The sequence below is a fragment of the Rhinopithecus bieti genome, unplaced genomic scaffold (assembly GCF_001698545.2).
Source record: "Rhinopithecus bieti isolate Rb0 unplaced genomic scaffold, ASM169854v2 scaffold_947, whole genome shotgun sequence".
NCBI lineage: Eukaryota > Metazoa > Chordata > Mammalia > Primates > Cercopithecidae > Rhinopithecus > Rhinopithecus bieti.
Window position 1 is genome coordinate 158,979 of NW_016803664.1, and position 17,729 is coordinate 176,707.

The following is a 17,729-nucleotide window of genomic DNA, read 5'->3' on the forward strand; positions in this document are numbered from 1 at the left end:
CGACAGGCTCCCGCCAGCACGCCCGGCTAACTTTTTGTATTTTTAGTAGAGACGGGGTTTCACCATGTTAACCAGGGTGGTCTCCATCTCCTGACCTTGTGATCCGCCCGCCTCGGCCTCCCAAAGTGCTGGGATTACAGGCGTAAGCCACTGCACCGGGCCCTGGCACATTTCTTATAATCACTCGATAGGATCTACTAAGGATCACATACCTGTCTGACCAGTCATGGTGCCTGAGAATGGACTGCTTGTCTTAGTATAGGTTTCTTGGTAGAAGCAGCTTTCTTGTTACTTCATGCACTCCCAAACTGAAACTGCAGGTTTTGGAAAGGTGAGAATGATGCTGGGAAGGCATCCAGCTAATCTTCATTCTACTTGGGATGTGCTTATTTGATCTAACAAGTAATGTGTTTCCTAAATTGATCCATTTGTTTGTATGCTAGCATATTATGACATATTTTAACCAAAAAATCCCTAGCAAATGTTATATTCAGGAGAAGTCAGGTCTTACCATAAGATAACTATGAACTGTTTCACATATTGGCTCAAACCAATGGCATGTTTGATAGTACTTTGTAAACTACACAGTCTGTAAAAATATGAGATGGTCCCATGAACAACTAGAGAAATATAAGGATATACTGAGAGTTGTAACTAGCTTTTGCTTTCTGATCCAACTTCTGTAACAGGCTATAAATAAATTTATTAACAGCTCCCACATTTACAATCAAATGGATTACTTGATAAAAATCTAGACTTCATCTTGGCTTTTTACCAGATTGTAGCTCAGTAACCATCTAATAAATATAGGTTGGCCTGTCACAGACCAATTCATACTCCACAATTTTAGCTCAGATGTTGGCAAGCTTTTTCGCTAAAGAGTCAGATAATAAATATTTTAGGCTTTGCAAGTCATGTGGTCTCTGGCACAACTTAACTCTGCTTTAGTAGCCCAAAACAGCCACAGAAACTATGTAAATTAATGAATATGCCTATATTCTAATAAAACTTTATTTATTGTCACTGAAGTTTGAATATCATATAATTTTCATGTGTCACAAACTATTATGCCTTTGACTTTTTCAAGCATTTAGAAATGTAAAAACTAGGCCTGGCACAGTGGCTTATGCCTGTAATCCCAGTATTTTGGGAGGCCGAGGCAGGCAGATCACGAGGTCAGAAGACCGAGACCAGCCTGGCCAACGTGGTGAAACTCTGTCTCTACTAAAGATACAAAAAATTAGCTGGGTGCAGTGGCACGTGCCTGTAATCTCAGCTACTCAGGAGGCTAGGGCAGGAGAATCACTTGAACCTAGGAGGCAGAGGTTGCAGTGAGCCGAGGTAGCATCATTGCACTCCAGCCTGGGCGACAGGGCGAGACTTCATCTCAAAATAAAATAAAATAAAAACCATTCTTAGTACATAGACTGTACAGCAAGCTGAATTTGGCTCATGGGCTGAAATTTGTCAACTCCTGTTTTAGCTCAATGCCACAAACCCATAAAGTTTATGGAGAGGGGATGAAAATAGTATTACCTGAACCAATAATTTGTGCATTCACAAAGAAAAAATCTCACTCTACTTTGCATGTAGGTCCTATAAGTTCATTCATTATTTTTTGTGCCTTTCACTCTACTTTTGAAATCAATGGATGGTCCAAAATTTCTAGAATTCACACTTTTACCTTAAAAGTTAAAAAGATTTAAAGTGTTTGAGAAAACATGAGAGTGATTTCAGGTTACAGCTAGACACCTACAAGATTGGGCTACATCTTTGTTGGAGCTGGTGCAAGCTCAGCAGGTCCTCACTGAAACTCAACATTTTCTCCCAAAGCCACTTGCTCCCCACCATTGCTATTTTCCATCCACGGTACATCATTTCTAGTTAACCAGGCTTGAAAATTAGTGTTACTGTATAGTGAGCATTCCAAAGGAATCCTGCCCAGCCTCAGGACTTCTGTGTAGTGGACCTACCTCCCTAGGTCCCAGGGATGGAACTTGACCCATATTTGGCCAATCAGAGAACTATATCTCTTTAGCTACAGGATGATCCAAAGAGAAAGAATCAGACTCCTCCATGGGACTTTTGCTAGAATGATCAGGTTGAGTTTCTGTTACTTGCAACCCAAGTAGTGCTGACTAAATGAATTACCATTCAGTTATTTTAATCCTTACCTCTTCTGCCCAGTACCTTTTCCCCCACTATCTAGTCAGTTACCATGTCCTCTGATTTGTGGGATATGTCTTCCAAATTCATCCGTTTCCTTCAGTTCTTAATTACTTCACCATTACCTCCTTCTATTTGTCACATTAGTCTCAATGGTATCCTATTCAATGGATACTTTTTGAAGGACATGCTGCTATATGTTACAATGGCAGTGGACTAAACTGGCAAGAGCACTGGATTTAGAGTCAGGTAGAGTCTGGGTTTGAATCTCAGTCAGCTCCTCATCAGGAAATGTATTGGCTCTTTTAGGTGTTAGTTTTCCTGTGTGTGTCATAGGGGTAGCTTTTAGGGTTGATATGAGGATTAAAAAAGAATGACATATGAATCAGACCATATACATACACAGTGGATATCTAAGAAATTAGAGTTCTTAGTATTGGATGAAAGGAACTGTGAAAGCCCCAACTCTCATCCTTGAAGAACATTCAGGTGTCCTTCTCATGGGGCTTGCACCTCTCCATCCATCTTCTCATTTCTTCTTATCTTCCTGCTATGTGAGGCCATTTCTGTATGCAGCCTCATTGCTCATAAATCTCCTAAGGCCTACACTGGCTCCACAGACTCTTCACTCTGGCCTCCAGAATGTCCATCTGCTCTCTTCACCTGAAATTATCCCAATAAACATTATAAAAATTAATCAGGGAAGAAGGGGGGAGAAATGAAAATACACCATGCTTGTAGCACATTCAACATTAATCATTAGGTCAGCTTGCACTCTGACTTGCTTCCTTATAATTCTTTGCCTGCTGCCCTAGAATCACATAGACCCTAGATTATAGTTCCCCTTAACTGCTCTACAGATGACAACTTGAGCATTGTGAAATGTTAAGTTTTCCATTTGAGATATTTTTTCAGATCCTGCATGCCAATGAAACTACTGATGTCAGCTGGTCTGAAGCACCCCAAGAGAAGATGACTCACCAAAGAATGTGGTTTCTACATCCTGACAATTTTATCACTTACCCTGTCCAATCAACAGCCCAATTTTCCAGCCCCTTGTACTCCATGAGCCCCTTAAAAACTCAGCCCAGAGCTCCTTGGGGAGATGGATTTGAGTGTGTCCTCTTACCCCTCTTATCTCCTTGCTTGGCCACCCTGAAATTACTAAATTCCTTCTTTGCTACAACCCTTGCTGTCTCTGCATATTAGCCTGTTACTACACAGCAGGCATATGAATCTGTTGGTACTGTAACACACTCAATCTGATCTCCCTCTATCTCAACCATCAAGTCTCTTTCCACCAAGTGGGAAAAGTCACTATCTGCCAGATATGCCACCCAAAGTCCTTATGCTAGTAAACTTGAATTTGAAATATTAGTCTTCACTCAGTCCTAAACCCCAAATCCTCTCAAGGCCTTCTGTTCCTCCTCTTTCTCTTCTTCCTTCTCAGAATTTTCAAAGAACCGATTCTTTTATTGAGGCATGCTCTCCATGTGTGTCTTCTTTACTAGATGGTAAGTTCCTGGAAATCAGGATTTGTTGGGTATGGATTCGTAACCATATCCCTGTTGCCAATTCCTAGCACAGTAGAGCACCCGTGTCCATTGTTCAGTATGCATCAGTTGAGTAGACTTTTATGGTGCTGAAGGATTAAGTGATCCAGGCTCATAAACACTCTATTAGTCAGGATTCAGTTGGGAAAACAGAACTAACACTAGATATTTTATTTTTAAATTTATTTACTTATATTTTTAAGAGGCAGGGTCTCTTTGTTGCCCAAGCTAGAGTGCAGCGGAATGATCATAGCTCACTGCAGTCTCAAAGTCCTGGACTTCAAGTGATTCTCCCACCTCAGCCTCCCTAGTAGCTGGGACTACTGGCATGCACTGCTGTGACCAGCTATTTTTATATTTGTAGGCCGGGCACGGTGGCTCATGCCTATAATCCCAGCACTTTGAGAGGCCAAGGCAGACGGAACACCTGAGGTCAGGAGTTCAAGACCAGCCTGGCCAACATGGTGAAACCTTGTTTCTACTAAAAATACAAAAATTAGTTGGGCCTCATGGCGGGTGCCTGTAATCCCAGCAACTTGGGAGGCTGAGGCAGGAGAATTGCTTGAGCCTGGGAGGCAGAGGTTGCAATGAGCTGAGATTGCACCACTGCACTCCAGCCTGGGTGACAACAGGAAAACGCTTTCTAAAAAAATTAAAAAAAAAAAAATTCAGAACAGAATAGGGAGAGAGGGACAACAAGGACCCTAGTCTTTGCAAGTGTATACATCTTTAAAAATGGCGTGGGGGCTGTAATGACTCCAATGGCTAAGCTTGGCCACTGGAGTAATAGCTCCAGGACTTCCTGTAGTGAGCGATCATGTGCAGTAACAGGTATAAACCCTTATTTGGCAAGTTAAACACCAAACCAGCATGAGACAAACAAGAAGCCTGGGTGAACCTCGCTAGCCTTATCCAGCCGAAACACATTTACCAAAGCACAGCTCTATTAGGGAAAGGTTGACAAACTTTCCAGACACACAGCAAACTGGCAGCCCATAACTCAAGTTGGGAGCATAAACTGTTTCTCAGGAGTCACTCAGAACTGAGACCAATGGTCAAAATGGAGGCTAGAGTTGGGACAGTCAACACAAAGACATACAACCTTCTTAAAATGCACGCTTACAAAAATAAATGCCAGCCTTTTGAGAGTTGCATTGAAAAAGCTATGGGAGTGCCCAAGCATACTTTAGAAAGCATACTTTAGAAAGCTGAGCATTAAGAGAAAACACCAAATGCTGATTTCCTCAATATTTGGTTGCATCGACAACAGATGAATTATATTTACTGAGTTAGAAAGTTACATCATTTCTTCCTTCTTTCCATTTTTCTTCTTTTTAAAATCACATCAAAAGTGCAAAAATGGGCTGGGCGTGGTGGCTCATGCCTGTAATCCCAGCGCTTTGAGAGGCCAAGACGGGTGGATCACGAGGTCCAGCGTTCGAGACCAGCCTGACCAACATGGTGAAACCCTGTCTCCACTAAAAATACAAAAATTAGCCAGGCGTGGTATTGCATGCCTGTAATCCCAGCTACTCAGGAGGCTGAGGCAGGAGAATCACTTGAACCCAGGAAGCGGAGGTTGCAGTGAGCCGAGATCACGCCACTGTACTCCAGCCTGGGTGACAGAGTAAGACCCCATTTAAAAAAAAAAAAAGTGCAAAATCATACTTTTCCTGCTTCTGATTTGTTTTATGATCTGATAGAGGCTGTCAGGGAAGAAAAAGGCACTCAGCTTGGTAATTTTCTTCTAACTATAAGAATGCATTCCTGCTTAGATTTCATGTAGCTGCCCTCAATTCTGGAAGATATAAGTTAATCATGATGTATGGATCCAGGTTGGTTGGCTATATGCTGAGGTCCATTTTCAAGGATGGGATGGAGATATTTCAGTGTGACTTTTTTGGTACATGATCTGACCGAGATCAAATATCAAAAATTGCTGTAAGCTAGAATATAGGACTATGTTTGGTTATATAGAAGGTTTTCTTTCCCCCAAATAAGTTAAATAGAAGACAGTTTAGGAAGAAAATGCAGTTTAGTGAAAGTGTCTTTATATTAAACCAACTTTTATTGAGTGTCTATAGGGTGTAGATAATACTTACTAGCTGGGTAACCTTGGGCAAGTTAGTTAAATGCTCTGTGCCTCAATATTCCCATCTGTACAATGGGCATAATAAAAACGTACCTATTTCGTAAAGCTGTTATTGGGATAAAATGAGTAAATTTTTTTTAAAGAACTTAGAACAGTGGAAATGATCAGCTCAGAAGATGGTGGCTTGTTGTTTGAAGACTATGGAAAAGTAGTTGTGAAAATATTACTTTGGTTTTATGATTTTTTCTCCCAACAAAAAACATTGATCCCAATTCAGGAGAATGATTTCAATCTCAGCGACTGGTTATAGCATGAGGTGTGGACCTCATGCTTATCCTTCTTTATTCTCTTCTATCTGTTCCAACTGACAAGCACTGATGGGTGCTAGTGTCATGCCTCATGCACTGTGTAGTCACCTTATCATTATTATTATTATGATTATTTTTCAAGATGAAGTCTTTCTCTGTCATCCAGGCTAAGTGCAGTGGCACGATCTCGGCTCACGGCAACCTCCACCTCCTGGGTTCAAGTGATTCTCCTGCTTCACCCTCCCCAGTAGCTGGGATTATAGGCACGCACCACCACACCCGGCTAATTTTTGTACTCTTAGTAGAGACAGGGTTTCATCATGTTGGCCAGGCTGGTCTCGAAGTCTTGACCACGTGATCTGCCACCTTGGCCTCCCAAAGTGCTGGGATTACAGGCGTGAGCCACCATGCCTGGCCAAAGTCACCTTATTAAAAACAAATAAGGTCTCAAGAACCTGGAGTGGGGAAGTCTGACACAAAAGTGTCAGATAAGAAAGGTCAAAACAAAATGCTACAACAAGGAGACAAAGTCTGAAGTTCAGATTCCTTGCCTGCTTTGCCATCCCCTTCCTCTCAATCTCCCTTCTTGGGAATTAGTCATTTCAAAGCAGTCAAAGAAACAAATTAGTCAATATCTGTTGTGGGCCTGAACTCTTTGGACTCAAGGCAGTCTGTCTGGAAGACTGTTTGTAATTTGGGGGAAGATATGAGAAACTTAAGAAATGATTCCAATTCAAGGTGGATCTCTTTCTCTTGAGATCTGGGGTTAAGCAATAACCATTCCCTCTAGTCACACAAACTGCCCAGTACACCCACTTCAAAAAGGTATGGCGTGCCATGCAGCATGAACTGCCTTAAAATCATGCGCACTCACATTATCAGATAAAGACTTCGTTTTGTCAATTTCAATACCTGCAAATTTTTTCTTCTTTTTGAGACGGAGTTTCGCTCTTTTTGCCCAGGCTGGAGTGCAATGGCGTGATCTTGGCTCACCGCAACCTCCACCTCCCAGGTTCAAGCGATTCTCCTGCCTCAGCCTCCCAAGTAGCTGGGATTACAGGCATGCGCCACCATGCCTGGCTAATTTTGTATTTTTAGTAGAGATAGGGTTTCTCCATGTTGGTCAGGCTGGTCTTGATCCACCCGCCTTAGTCTCCCAAAGTGCCTTGATTACAGGCGTGAGCCACCGTGTCCGGCCTCCTGCATAATTTTTTATTGTTAGTTGCATTTGTCTGGCATCTGTGGTAGGACTGAAGTTTTCTGCTTTATTTTTAGAATCTGATTCTGGTATTGTTAAGTCATTGGGCTGCAGACAAGACAATATATCAGAGGGATTCACAAGTAAGTAAAATAAAGAGATTGGTTTACTTGGAATCTCTCAGGACCTTTCTAACACTAACATTCAGTGCTTTCATGATTCTAAGTCAAGCCGATATTGCTCTGGGTTCCTGGGTGCAGGGTAAATAGCAATGGAAATATAAGAGCAAAAGCTGAAATCTTTAGTTAAATTACATTACTGAATTTGCAGGAAGCTGTTAAGGAATTCAGTATGCCAAAAGCTAATTTATTTTATGTAATTGGAACTAGCGTTTAGTTAGGTATAAAATATGTTCACTGCAACAGTCTTTGTATTAGCAAAAATAAACAAACAAAACCTAAAAGCATTCTAAATGCCCAAACAGAAAGAATTCACTCAGTGGCATACTATACAACCTTTAAAATCAATGGTTATTAAAAGTATATAGCTAGATGGGAAAATGTCTATGATATGCTGGAGAAAAGCAGGATATAAAAATGTCTTATACAGAAATAACTATGGAAAATATTGAAAGAAGAAATGAGTGATTTAAAATATGCATATGCAAAATATATAAAATATTCCTATAACAAAGTATTTTTACAGTACAAACTAAATTTATAAATGAAATAGAATAGAACCTATTACATATTTAGAAATCAATATAAACCTCTCTCTAAACTGCACCATTTCTCATTGCAGTGAAATTCCAAGTAATTATTTTACATGATTTATTCAGCACCTGTCATTTTAAGAATTGGATAATGTTTGGCTACACAGCAAAGAATAATTAGCACTATAATTAATCAAATTGCTGTTTATACTTCTATGTCAAAGTTAATCATTTTCATTTTCTTGTTTTATGTAAGGGGTTCTCTTTTACTGAAGCCAATAACATCCACAAGTAAACTTAAATGCATTTCACATGTTTTAGTTTTACAAACTTAATATCACAGCAGAAACGTAATCTCAGTCAACACTCTTAATTACTGACACCTGGAGCAAAAGCATAGCGTTCTTACCTAAGCTAAACCAATAGGACTATTTTCAGAATGCTCAATCATTCAGTCATCAATTGTTCTGTGTTAGGCACAGGAACCACTGTGTTAAACATAATCTGGACTAATCTGATAGAAGATATTATCCTTGCCTGTTCTCCCTTATTCTCCCCTGCCCTTCCCCTGTTTACCAACACACAACACAAGAATGGGAACCCAACTTTGCATCTTCTAGGCAGTCATAGAAATACTTGGTTCAGTCTGAAGAATCCTTTCAATGTGGAGGGTTTTTCTCCAATATGAAATCAAGCTAAGAATCTTCAGACAAACTATTATTTCAGCCTTTTTTTTTTTTTTTTTTTGGAGCTCACCTGGCACCCAGAGTGATGTGGAACTTGTCAATGATCACTTTATTGTTATACATAGACTTTCAGTCTATCAAACATATGTAAATAAATAAAATATGTGTTGATATTTCCAAGCAAGCCAGACCTTTGCAGCTCTGGTTTCACTGTAGCAGGTTTAGTGGGGAAGTTCAGATGCTCAGAGTTTTCCTGTTATGTGAAACCATTCTTGGCTGTAATGTCTCTCCAAGGAGCTGCTCTAATTAATGCAAAACGCTCTAGATATTACTTAATAAACACTAAGCTTCTTCTAAGTGGCACAGAATTAAAATCCTTTGCTGTCTCTATATGCTGTCATGTGCTGGAATTACCAATATGTTGTATTTCATGAAGAAGAGAGAAATCTGTAGCGAAAGCAGAGTTTGAAAACAATTGTTTCTGCTAACCAACAACTCTTGTGGTACTGTATACTTAGTAAACCCAGTTAACAGGGAACACTCATGGAGAGAAATTAACTGAGTAAATAAAAATATACAGGCTGCAAAGCATGAATTAGAATCACAATGTCTCCAAACAACAGATACTTAAAGAATGTGTTTTATCTCTGAGCTTAATCTGCTCTAATTTATGCTCCAAGAGTTTGTTCCTTCAAAAGACTGCAACTGATTTGACATCAGTTATTTGCAGACACAGGCAAAAGGAGGCTGCCCCCAAAGAACGCTTTGTCCAAATATTCTTGAAGATGTTCTAGAAGGACAATCTTCCAGGGAAGATTTTAGTTAGCCAACGACAATTTTTCATGGTTAATCTCTGATTAGTTTATCAGTTCCAGTGAGTTTGATAGCCTATGGCTATATGCAACCAACTATTTTTTCAACATCTTTTTTTTTTTTTCTTTTAAAATATAGCTGGAGGTCTGAGCCACTTCCCCTTCAAAGTCCTATTTCCAGCTCCAGGCACAATCCCAAGAATTAAATGAAGAATAGTGTTGAATATGACCTTATAATTCTTGAAGCTAACATGAAAAATGTTAAAGGTACCTGGAAATAATACCAGACAAAATTTTAAAACACAATAGAAAACCCTCCAAATATATTCTCCTTTAGATCAGATCTCATTTTGATTTCAAGTTTGAGAAAAATTGGTTTATTCCTCTGCAATCACATCTTGAAAGCTGATAAGTCTACTTCTTTAGTTTTTCTTACACTGTCTCTAGAAATACCTTTAATAGTCACTGTAACCTTTCTACAATGTTGGCCAATAACAGTCTACAAAGTTTACCAAAACAAAAACATCAAGCATCGAAGGCAAAAGATAAAAGTATCCCAAAATTGAGCAAGATTATCTCAATTACCCTGATACATGTGGCTTATTTTCCCCACTCCGGGCATGAAAAATGAAAATGTAAGAGAATTCTGACTTGGAAATTCTAACCAAAGAGTATCCTCTCTCTTGATTTTAACATAACCTGTTTAACTATCACAGTGCTCAGATAGGGTAGCTAGCAGAAAGTGGTGTGTGTGTGTGTGTGCGTGCGTGTGCAAGAGAGAGAAGAGAAGAGACTAAGAGAGACAGACAGGAGAGACAGAACAGGTGAGGTTGCAAGCTCAGCTATCTAGCCTGTTATGACACCAAAGACCAGATACATTAGTTGAAAGAAGAAAACTTGATGACCCGGATGTGATTCTGGTTTTTGAAAACAAGCGGTTTATGCGATCCAAGCCTAGCAAAGAGGTAGATTTGGAAATGTGTATGATATAATGATGTTTATATTGACATAGGTAAAGATTTGTCTACCTAGAACATAAAGTATATATAAAAAAAGATTTGTTTAAATTAAACTTGTTATCTCACACCTGACTGTTGATCACCAAGAGTTCCTTGAGAATCCCAAGTCCCACATTGTCTGCCCCCACTCACTTTCTTCCCCTCCCCCATTTTTTCAGAAGCCAGAGGATGCCTGCTGCATCTTGCACTGTAGTGCAAACAGATTCCCCCAAAGAGAGAGGAAGATAAAATGAATTTAAATTCCAAAGGGGTTCCAGTGCCGGTTTCCTAGTCCCCGAGTCAGCAATGTGTTTGTGAAAATTCAGCCTTTTTGTCTCCCAGTAAAAAGGAGCTAAATCTACATCGGTGGCCCAGTCTCGGATTGCTATTCTTTGCATTTTCTATTCGAGTGAATGAGAGTGAATGAAGTGGCCGGGACCCTTCATTTGATCTACTCAATTGCATAAAGTGACAGAATTCTAATATATTTGTTTAAAGCTCTTCAATGGGCTTTCACCTTTTTTTGCTTGCAAATGAAGCATCCATGGGCAAAGTTTCATCCCCCTTTAACACTGGGACATATTTCATAACTGAGGCCGTGGTTTGAAGTAATCTTGAGAGGAGTTTTAGACTCAAAAAGTGGAAAATAAAGAAACAGATGTGAAGTTATTGTAAATTCCTAGAGTGGGCTCTGGGGCTATTGTGCCTCCACGGCGGGCGGTCCAGGGGCTGTGCCTTTCATGCTGTAATTGAAACATATTAATTAGATAATTTGTTGTTAGTTTAAACGAAACAAATGCATCCCCTTTGAGGCTTCACAGCCGGTGGGTTGGGTGGTTTTTGTTTTGTTTTTGTTTGGGTGTCTCTGTGCATATGTGGCTTTTAGGAAAAAAAAGTTAATTGACATTTATATTAATTTAAGAATAGATCCTGATCCTTTCTGTTTCTTAGCTGAATACCTTTTACAAAGGGAATTTTCATTTGTAAAAGTATAAACCCACTCCTCACCCCTACACTCTGCCATCCCCCAGTGCCCCCAGTCTTGCATAAACGAATGTAAATCTTACTGTCTGCAGCACCGGCTTGGACTCTTCCTCCCTCCTACTTCCCACCTCATCCTTCTTGAGCACCTGGCCATATTTATGCTTGCAAGACCCTCAATGTTCTCATCTCTTTAAAGGAATTAAACTCACTGCTATAGTATTTAGGCCATTTTGATGATCATTTAACTAGCACCACTCCTCACTCAGGTTTTTCAAAACTCCCAAATCAGATAATAGAAACAGTGAGAATTTCTGTAGCTTCTCTCTTGAGAAAGTGCATGAAATTCATTCATTGTGTCAGTGCTTCCTCAAATCACAGAGAATCCTGTTTAAAAACTCAGTCAAATGCAGAATCATGTAAAAAACCAAAAGTAACAGAATAGCCAAGTTTCCAAATACAAAATCCGAAACTAAGAAATCAATACTGCTTGAATTTACAAAATAGAAAATAATATCGCTTATCTCAGTTCTCAGGACAAATTCCACACAGATACCTTCCCACTCCATGGTGTTGTCTCTTCCAGTTTTATTTTAAAGCTGTGTGTATTGACTTTGGACTTGAGCCAGGTGAAAAGATTTAACATGACAAAGAGAGCCATTGAAGGTATCATAGTTATAAACTTCCTTATTTGTGGGGCACTTCAGCTAAACAGGGCATAAGTCTCAAAGCTGGGGGGTGAGGCAGGGATGGAGTGGGGTGGAGGCATGTGTGTTTGGACTGCCTTTGGATTTCTGATCAAGGTCAAAATATCATCAATGGATTTTTTTTTTACTTTACTCATTCAACTTTGTCTGAGAAAAGATGCCTGCATTTGTGAAAGGAGGGCTCACAATGCCCAAGTTATTTCATTCTTTGCAATACACCATGACGAACTTACCAGCTGAAAAGAGCATTTTCAAATACTGAGTTGAAATCTCTCCTTTGCTAAAAATCAGAAATAGATCTGTATCTTATTTACCTGTAGGTATTAAATGTGTGTATGTACACATCACTTATCTCTGAATTCTAGTGCCTGTTATAAGAGGAACATTTATCTAAGCTGAAGATTTATAAAATGTTTGAGGCCCATGTTAGGTCTTTATACTTCCTTCATCCCCAGCTTGAATTCAGTGTTACCAAATTCGATGAGATTAGCGTATTCCAGAGATGGCCTTAATTTTCTTTTGCAGGCAACTGAAAACGTATTTAATTTTTCTTTTTTTAAAAAGTATATGATTTCTTGTTGAGAACAAAGTTTTAAAGAGTTTCCTAGCCCGGGGTGGTTAAGTTTTCCAGGCTTTCTTTAGCTGATCTTGTTGATATAATTGTGAATTGGGCTTGATGAATGAGTTTAGTTGTCCCCTGTTTGACGAGCTTTAGTAGCTTCATGCATTTTAATCAGTCCAATGATTCATTTATTTTCCACCTTTTTTTTTTTTTTTGGCTGTGTGTGGGATCCTTCTTTTTAAAAAATGGTCAGAACAGGATTAATTACCTTTTGCATTAATCCTAAGTTGTTTCTCAGGTAGTCCTCTAAATATATAATGGTTGCAGGTGCTAAGGATCCTCCTATGAAGTACAGTGATTGTAGTTTCTATGTGGGTTTCTCTGTGTTGCACAAGGGTCTCTTGTTTAATCATTTTACACAGTAAAGTGTTAATCACCATTTAAGTTTCTCTTTGCCTTGTAACTTCATTAGGTGAATACACATCTCATTCTAGAAATATTGTGACCCTTTCAATAAAGTGTCAGTTAGCCTTGAGCCATAAATTCTTGGCAAATGTTAATTCTCTGCAAAAATATGAAGAAAAGCAAATACTTAAATTCAGACGTTTGAAGTAAATTCATTCATATCTTTAAAATAAGTGCATCAAGCATTATTTTCTCAGAGGAAGGGGTGAAGGAAATCTGTTCAGTTCAAAGTGGACAGGTATCTTCACATGAAGGTGAACCTTTAGGTAATTTCTATTTAAAAAATTTTAACAACTGCAATAATTTAAAGGAGCAAGGAACTGAATACTCACACTAAATAAGATGCATCAGAATATAAGCATTGAGTAAGCAAGTCTGTTTTTACTTTTTAAGTCTCCATATTTTCTACCTGATTTCTACGTAAGCGTTATAAGTGCTATATTTCATAAAATGTATATTTTAATATAGACAAAATACATATAAAGTACTTATTGTTTCAAAAACAGGTTTTCTTTCAACACTGCACCTGTGCACCTGATATGTAATAGAAATAGTCTGTTTCCTTTTTCCCTATACACAAACACCTTCAAAATTCTGTCTGAATAATTTCTCCCACAATCTGCAAGTGCATAAAAGGTTTGACTGTTTTCACAATATGATATGAAAAAGGCAAATTACTCGGTGTATTGCAGAAAGCATGCTTATGGAAGCATTACATCCATCTTTTGCAAAATTATTATCTGTAGCAACTCTTCAAAAACACACAAAACTAAAATTTGAATTTACATATTTTAATGAGAAAATATTATTTGGACTAGGTCATAATTTAATGTAGACACCCCCCCCCTTTTTTAAATCCTTTGTTTTAAAACAGGCATGCTGGGAACAAGAACATCAATATTTAAAATGCCATGCTAATTCTGTACAGGGAGGGAAAATGAAAGGTAAAATTTTACAGCTCTGATGATACTACAACTTTTTTTTTTTAACTTAAGCAGGTCACACCAGAACAACAGTTCGTTTTCCAGCCAATTATCTAAGAGTCTAAAGGAATACAACAAACAAAAGTGCATTTTACACAGTGTATAATCATTCCTATTCACAAGTATTTACATCTCTTTGCAGCCCTTTAGCTTCTTGGAAAAGTTCTGGTAGCAAACAGAAAGACTTGTCCGTGGGAGAGCTATCCGGTGACATCCCTTCATGTTATCAGTCAGCTTATCTAAGTTCTTCCCGGGTTGCCCTTGATGCTTTCTTGGTTTGGGCTTATTTCATTTTCTTTCTTTCTTTTTTTTCCCCAACAATAAAATAAATAGCTAAAAAGGTCTCTAAGTAATCGGAAAGTTAACATCCCAATTAACTTTCCCATCCCCACTTCCCTCCCCTAAACCTGGCCAGAAATGAAGAGTAAACATTCACATTACAACAGGTACTTATAATGTGGGCTTTGCCCGTTCGTCCGCCTAGCAAGACAGATTCAAGTTCATTGTTTACATATTACTGGGCGCTTTGTAAACAATACAAGGTTACTTTTAGTTTTGTTTTGCTGTGTGAGGACAAGCGTCGCCTTCTCAGCTTGGCAGCCTCTTTCCTAACTCCCAGCTCCTGGAGCCTCTGGAAGGAAACAAAACCCCAAACAACAACAACATCTCCGCAGAAGCCCGGGAGGCAGGGCCGCAACCCCGGGAAGTTGTGGTCTGCCCAGCCCCTGCCGGATGGGCGGAGGCGAGTGGGGTAGGAAGATTAGTGGCTCCTTTTTGCTGCAGATTTCCAAGACGTAAAGAGATCCGGCCCTCCCCTGCGCGGTTGCAGCCCTCGCGGGGAGGGGGTGTGGTGGAGATCTGTTCCTGGAAACATCTGAGGCAGTTGCTCTAGTCTTGAAACTGCGCAGAGTTCGGGGCTCCGCCGATCTGGGCGGAGGGAAGACGCGCTTTTCTCGGCGAACAGGGGGTGACTGGATTTCCCCCGCCAGTCAAATGGGAGGGGGTTTCGGGGCCTCAGGGAGGGGATGGCTCGGCTCAGGTGGCCTCGGCCTTCCCTGACGTGGGGGCGAGGACAACTCCTACGCGCCTCCTGGCCCATCTGCAAGTTTGGGTTTTCTCTCCTGGGTCCAAAACAAAGTTCTCTTGGGGCAAGACTGGTTGGCCGAAGGTGAAAGGGACAAGTTAGGGTGGCGGTTCCAGGTTGCGGCGGGCAGGACTAGGAGCCAGGGAAGGCGAGTGAGGTGGTGGGGAGGAGAACGAGAGGGGGCGTCGGCTCCTGCGGGTCAGTGCACAGCCACCGAGTGCAAGGCGGAGGCCGGGCTGGTGAGCGTTTCGCTGGGGGTGGCGGGGCTGCTTTGGCTGGTGGCTGTTTGTGAGGACGTTGGGCTGAGCGAGGGCGGCGAGTTCGAGAGCAAGGTGGGGATGGGCGCTGGCAGCGCAGGCAGCGCGGGCACGGCGGCCGGCGTGGGCTTAATGGGTACGGGGATGGCGGGCAGCGTCTGGCCCGCCGCGTGGCACAGCGGCTTCAACGGCACGCCGTAGGCGCTGTAGTCGCCACTCGCCATGGAGATGGGGGTGGCCGAGTCGATCATGCCGGCGGAGCCATACACGTGTGGCCAGCCGGTGCCCAGCGAGCTGCCCATGGTAGTCAACTGGTTGGGGAGCGGGTAGGCAGCGGGCACCGGCTGCATGGCTGAGAAGGCCAGTCCCCCAGGCATCTTGTATTCCCGCGCGATGATGTTCTCGATGGCGAAGGGGTGCTTGAAGCCCGAGGGCTGCGCCACGCCGCCCAAGTTGTAGGCGGCAGCGGGCATCTGTGGCAGGTGCGTGCCCGAGGCCGCCAGCGCGCTGAGCCGCAGCTTGGCCTGCTGCTGCAGGTACTGCGCCGCGTCCGCTGGCTTGCTGGGCGCCAGGTGGTCGGACTTAAGCACCTTGAAGCGCTTGCGGCGCCTCAGGAAGCTGCCGTTCTCGAACATGTCCCCGCAGCTGGGGTGCAGCGCCCAGAAGCTGCCCTTGCCTGGCTGGTCTGGCCGCCGCGGGATCTTGATGAAGCAGTCGTTGAAGGAGAGGTTGTGGCGCAGGCTGTTCTGCCAGCGCTGCGTGTTCTCCCTGTAGTAGGGGAAGCGGTCCATGATGAACTTGTAGATCTCGCTCAGCGGCAGCATCTTCTCGGGAGAGCTCTGGATGGCCATAGCGGTCAGCGAGATGTACGAGTAGGGCGGCTTCTGGTCGCTGTACGTGTTACGGCCGGGCCGAGGCATCTTCTTCCTCGCCCTCTTCTTGCTCTGGGTCTGCGCGGGCCGGCGGACTGCTCGGATCTGGGAAGGGGGAGGTAATAAGAGGAGGTAGCATGGGTGCACAGAGACACCGGCGGGGTCAGCCAGGCCGAGTAACAGACTTCGGGGGTCGGAGGTGGGGGCTGCGGCGCTCGATCAGCCGGCGCCCGCGCTCTTTAGCCAGCAACTTTGCCTGCTTAGTGGGACCCAGCCAGGGGGCGCAGGAGGGGAAGCGGGCGAGCGGCGCTAGGATAGCCGGGAAGTAAGTCGGGCCTGGGGCAAGAACCGGGTGCAGGGACGGAACAGAGAGCTGCTCACCTTAAAGTTGCTTCAAGTTGCGCGTCCGCATCCGGGAGGGCGCCGCTGCGCGCGGCTTCTCTCTCGGCGCGCACTCTGCGCGCAGCGTCCGGGTCCGGTTGGACTCGGCGCGAACCTGAGCTCTTGAGCTCAGTCCCGCAGCGTCCCGCGCCGCCCGGTCCGCGACGCTCCTGGAGCGTCCTGCGGGCGGCCGAGCTCGGCTGAGGAGTCCCGGCGCGAATGGTGGCAGCGAAGGTCTTAGGGCTCCGGAGGGCGCTACTGTGGGCTCCGTGTCTCGGCTGAGCTAGGTGGCTGCCTCCATGCCCTCCCTCGAACCATCTGATAGTTTTAAGCGGTGACAGGAGCAGAAAAGACCCCTGTAGCGGCGCTTCATTAATGTGCCACTTCTTAGCTATCATATGACAATCGCCTTGGGAGGAGGAGGAGGAAGAGGAGGGGGAGCGGGGGCTGCAGAGGGAGGGGACTGAGCGAGAAGGGAGAGCCCGGTCAGCTCTGGTTTCTTTCACACCTATTTACATGGACACCTTGGCCAATAGGAATTACTTCCAGCTCCAGACTGGGCGAGGCGGAAGAGCCTCGGCCACTGGCAGCGAGCAGGACGCGCCGGCCGGTGTGCGCCGTGTGAAGGTATGAGGAGGCGGCCGCCGCGGAGCAGGGAGCCAGGCGACCACTCACATTCACAGATGGAGCAGCCGCGCAGATGATGTTTGACATGGAAATTGCTTGACTGGGGTATTCTGTTTCCTCTGCGTTGTATCCGGTTTGTATCTGTTAGGTAACTTTAGGCACGGCTTTCCCCGAAACCGACCCTTTTCCTGCGCTTAGCACTACCCGGGGTTGTTTGCATGGGTTATAATAATGAAAACACACCCTTGCCCCCCAGTCCCCCAGGAGTTAGGTCGAAATTTGACT

The 17,729-nt window shown here is 43.0% G+C and overlaps 1 protein-coding gene across 1 annotated transcript; it reads right to left on the reverse strand.

Annotated features, from left to right (window-relative positions):
- Nucleotides 1–15,236: 15,236 nt before the first annotated feature.
- Nucleotides 15,237–17,229, reverse strand: FOXB1 (forkhead box B1). The gene is made up of 2 exons (XM_017895919.1): nt 16,818–17,229; nt 15,237–16,541 (listed from the first exon to the last, which is right to left on the reverse strand). The coding sequence occupies exon 2, from the start codon at nt 16,482–16,484 to the stop codon at nt 15,507–15,509; it is 978 nt and encodes a 325-aa protein (XP_017751408.1). The 5' UTR covers nt 16,485–16,541; nt 16,818–17,229; the 3' UTR covers nt 15,237–15,506.
- Between the last annotated feature and the right edge of the window lie 500 nt (nt 17,230–17,729).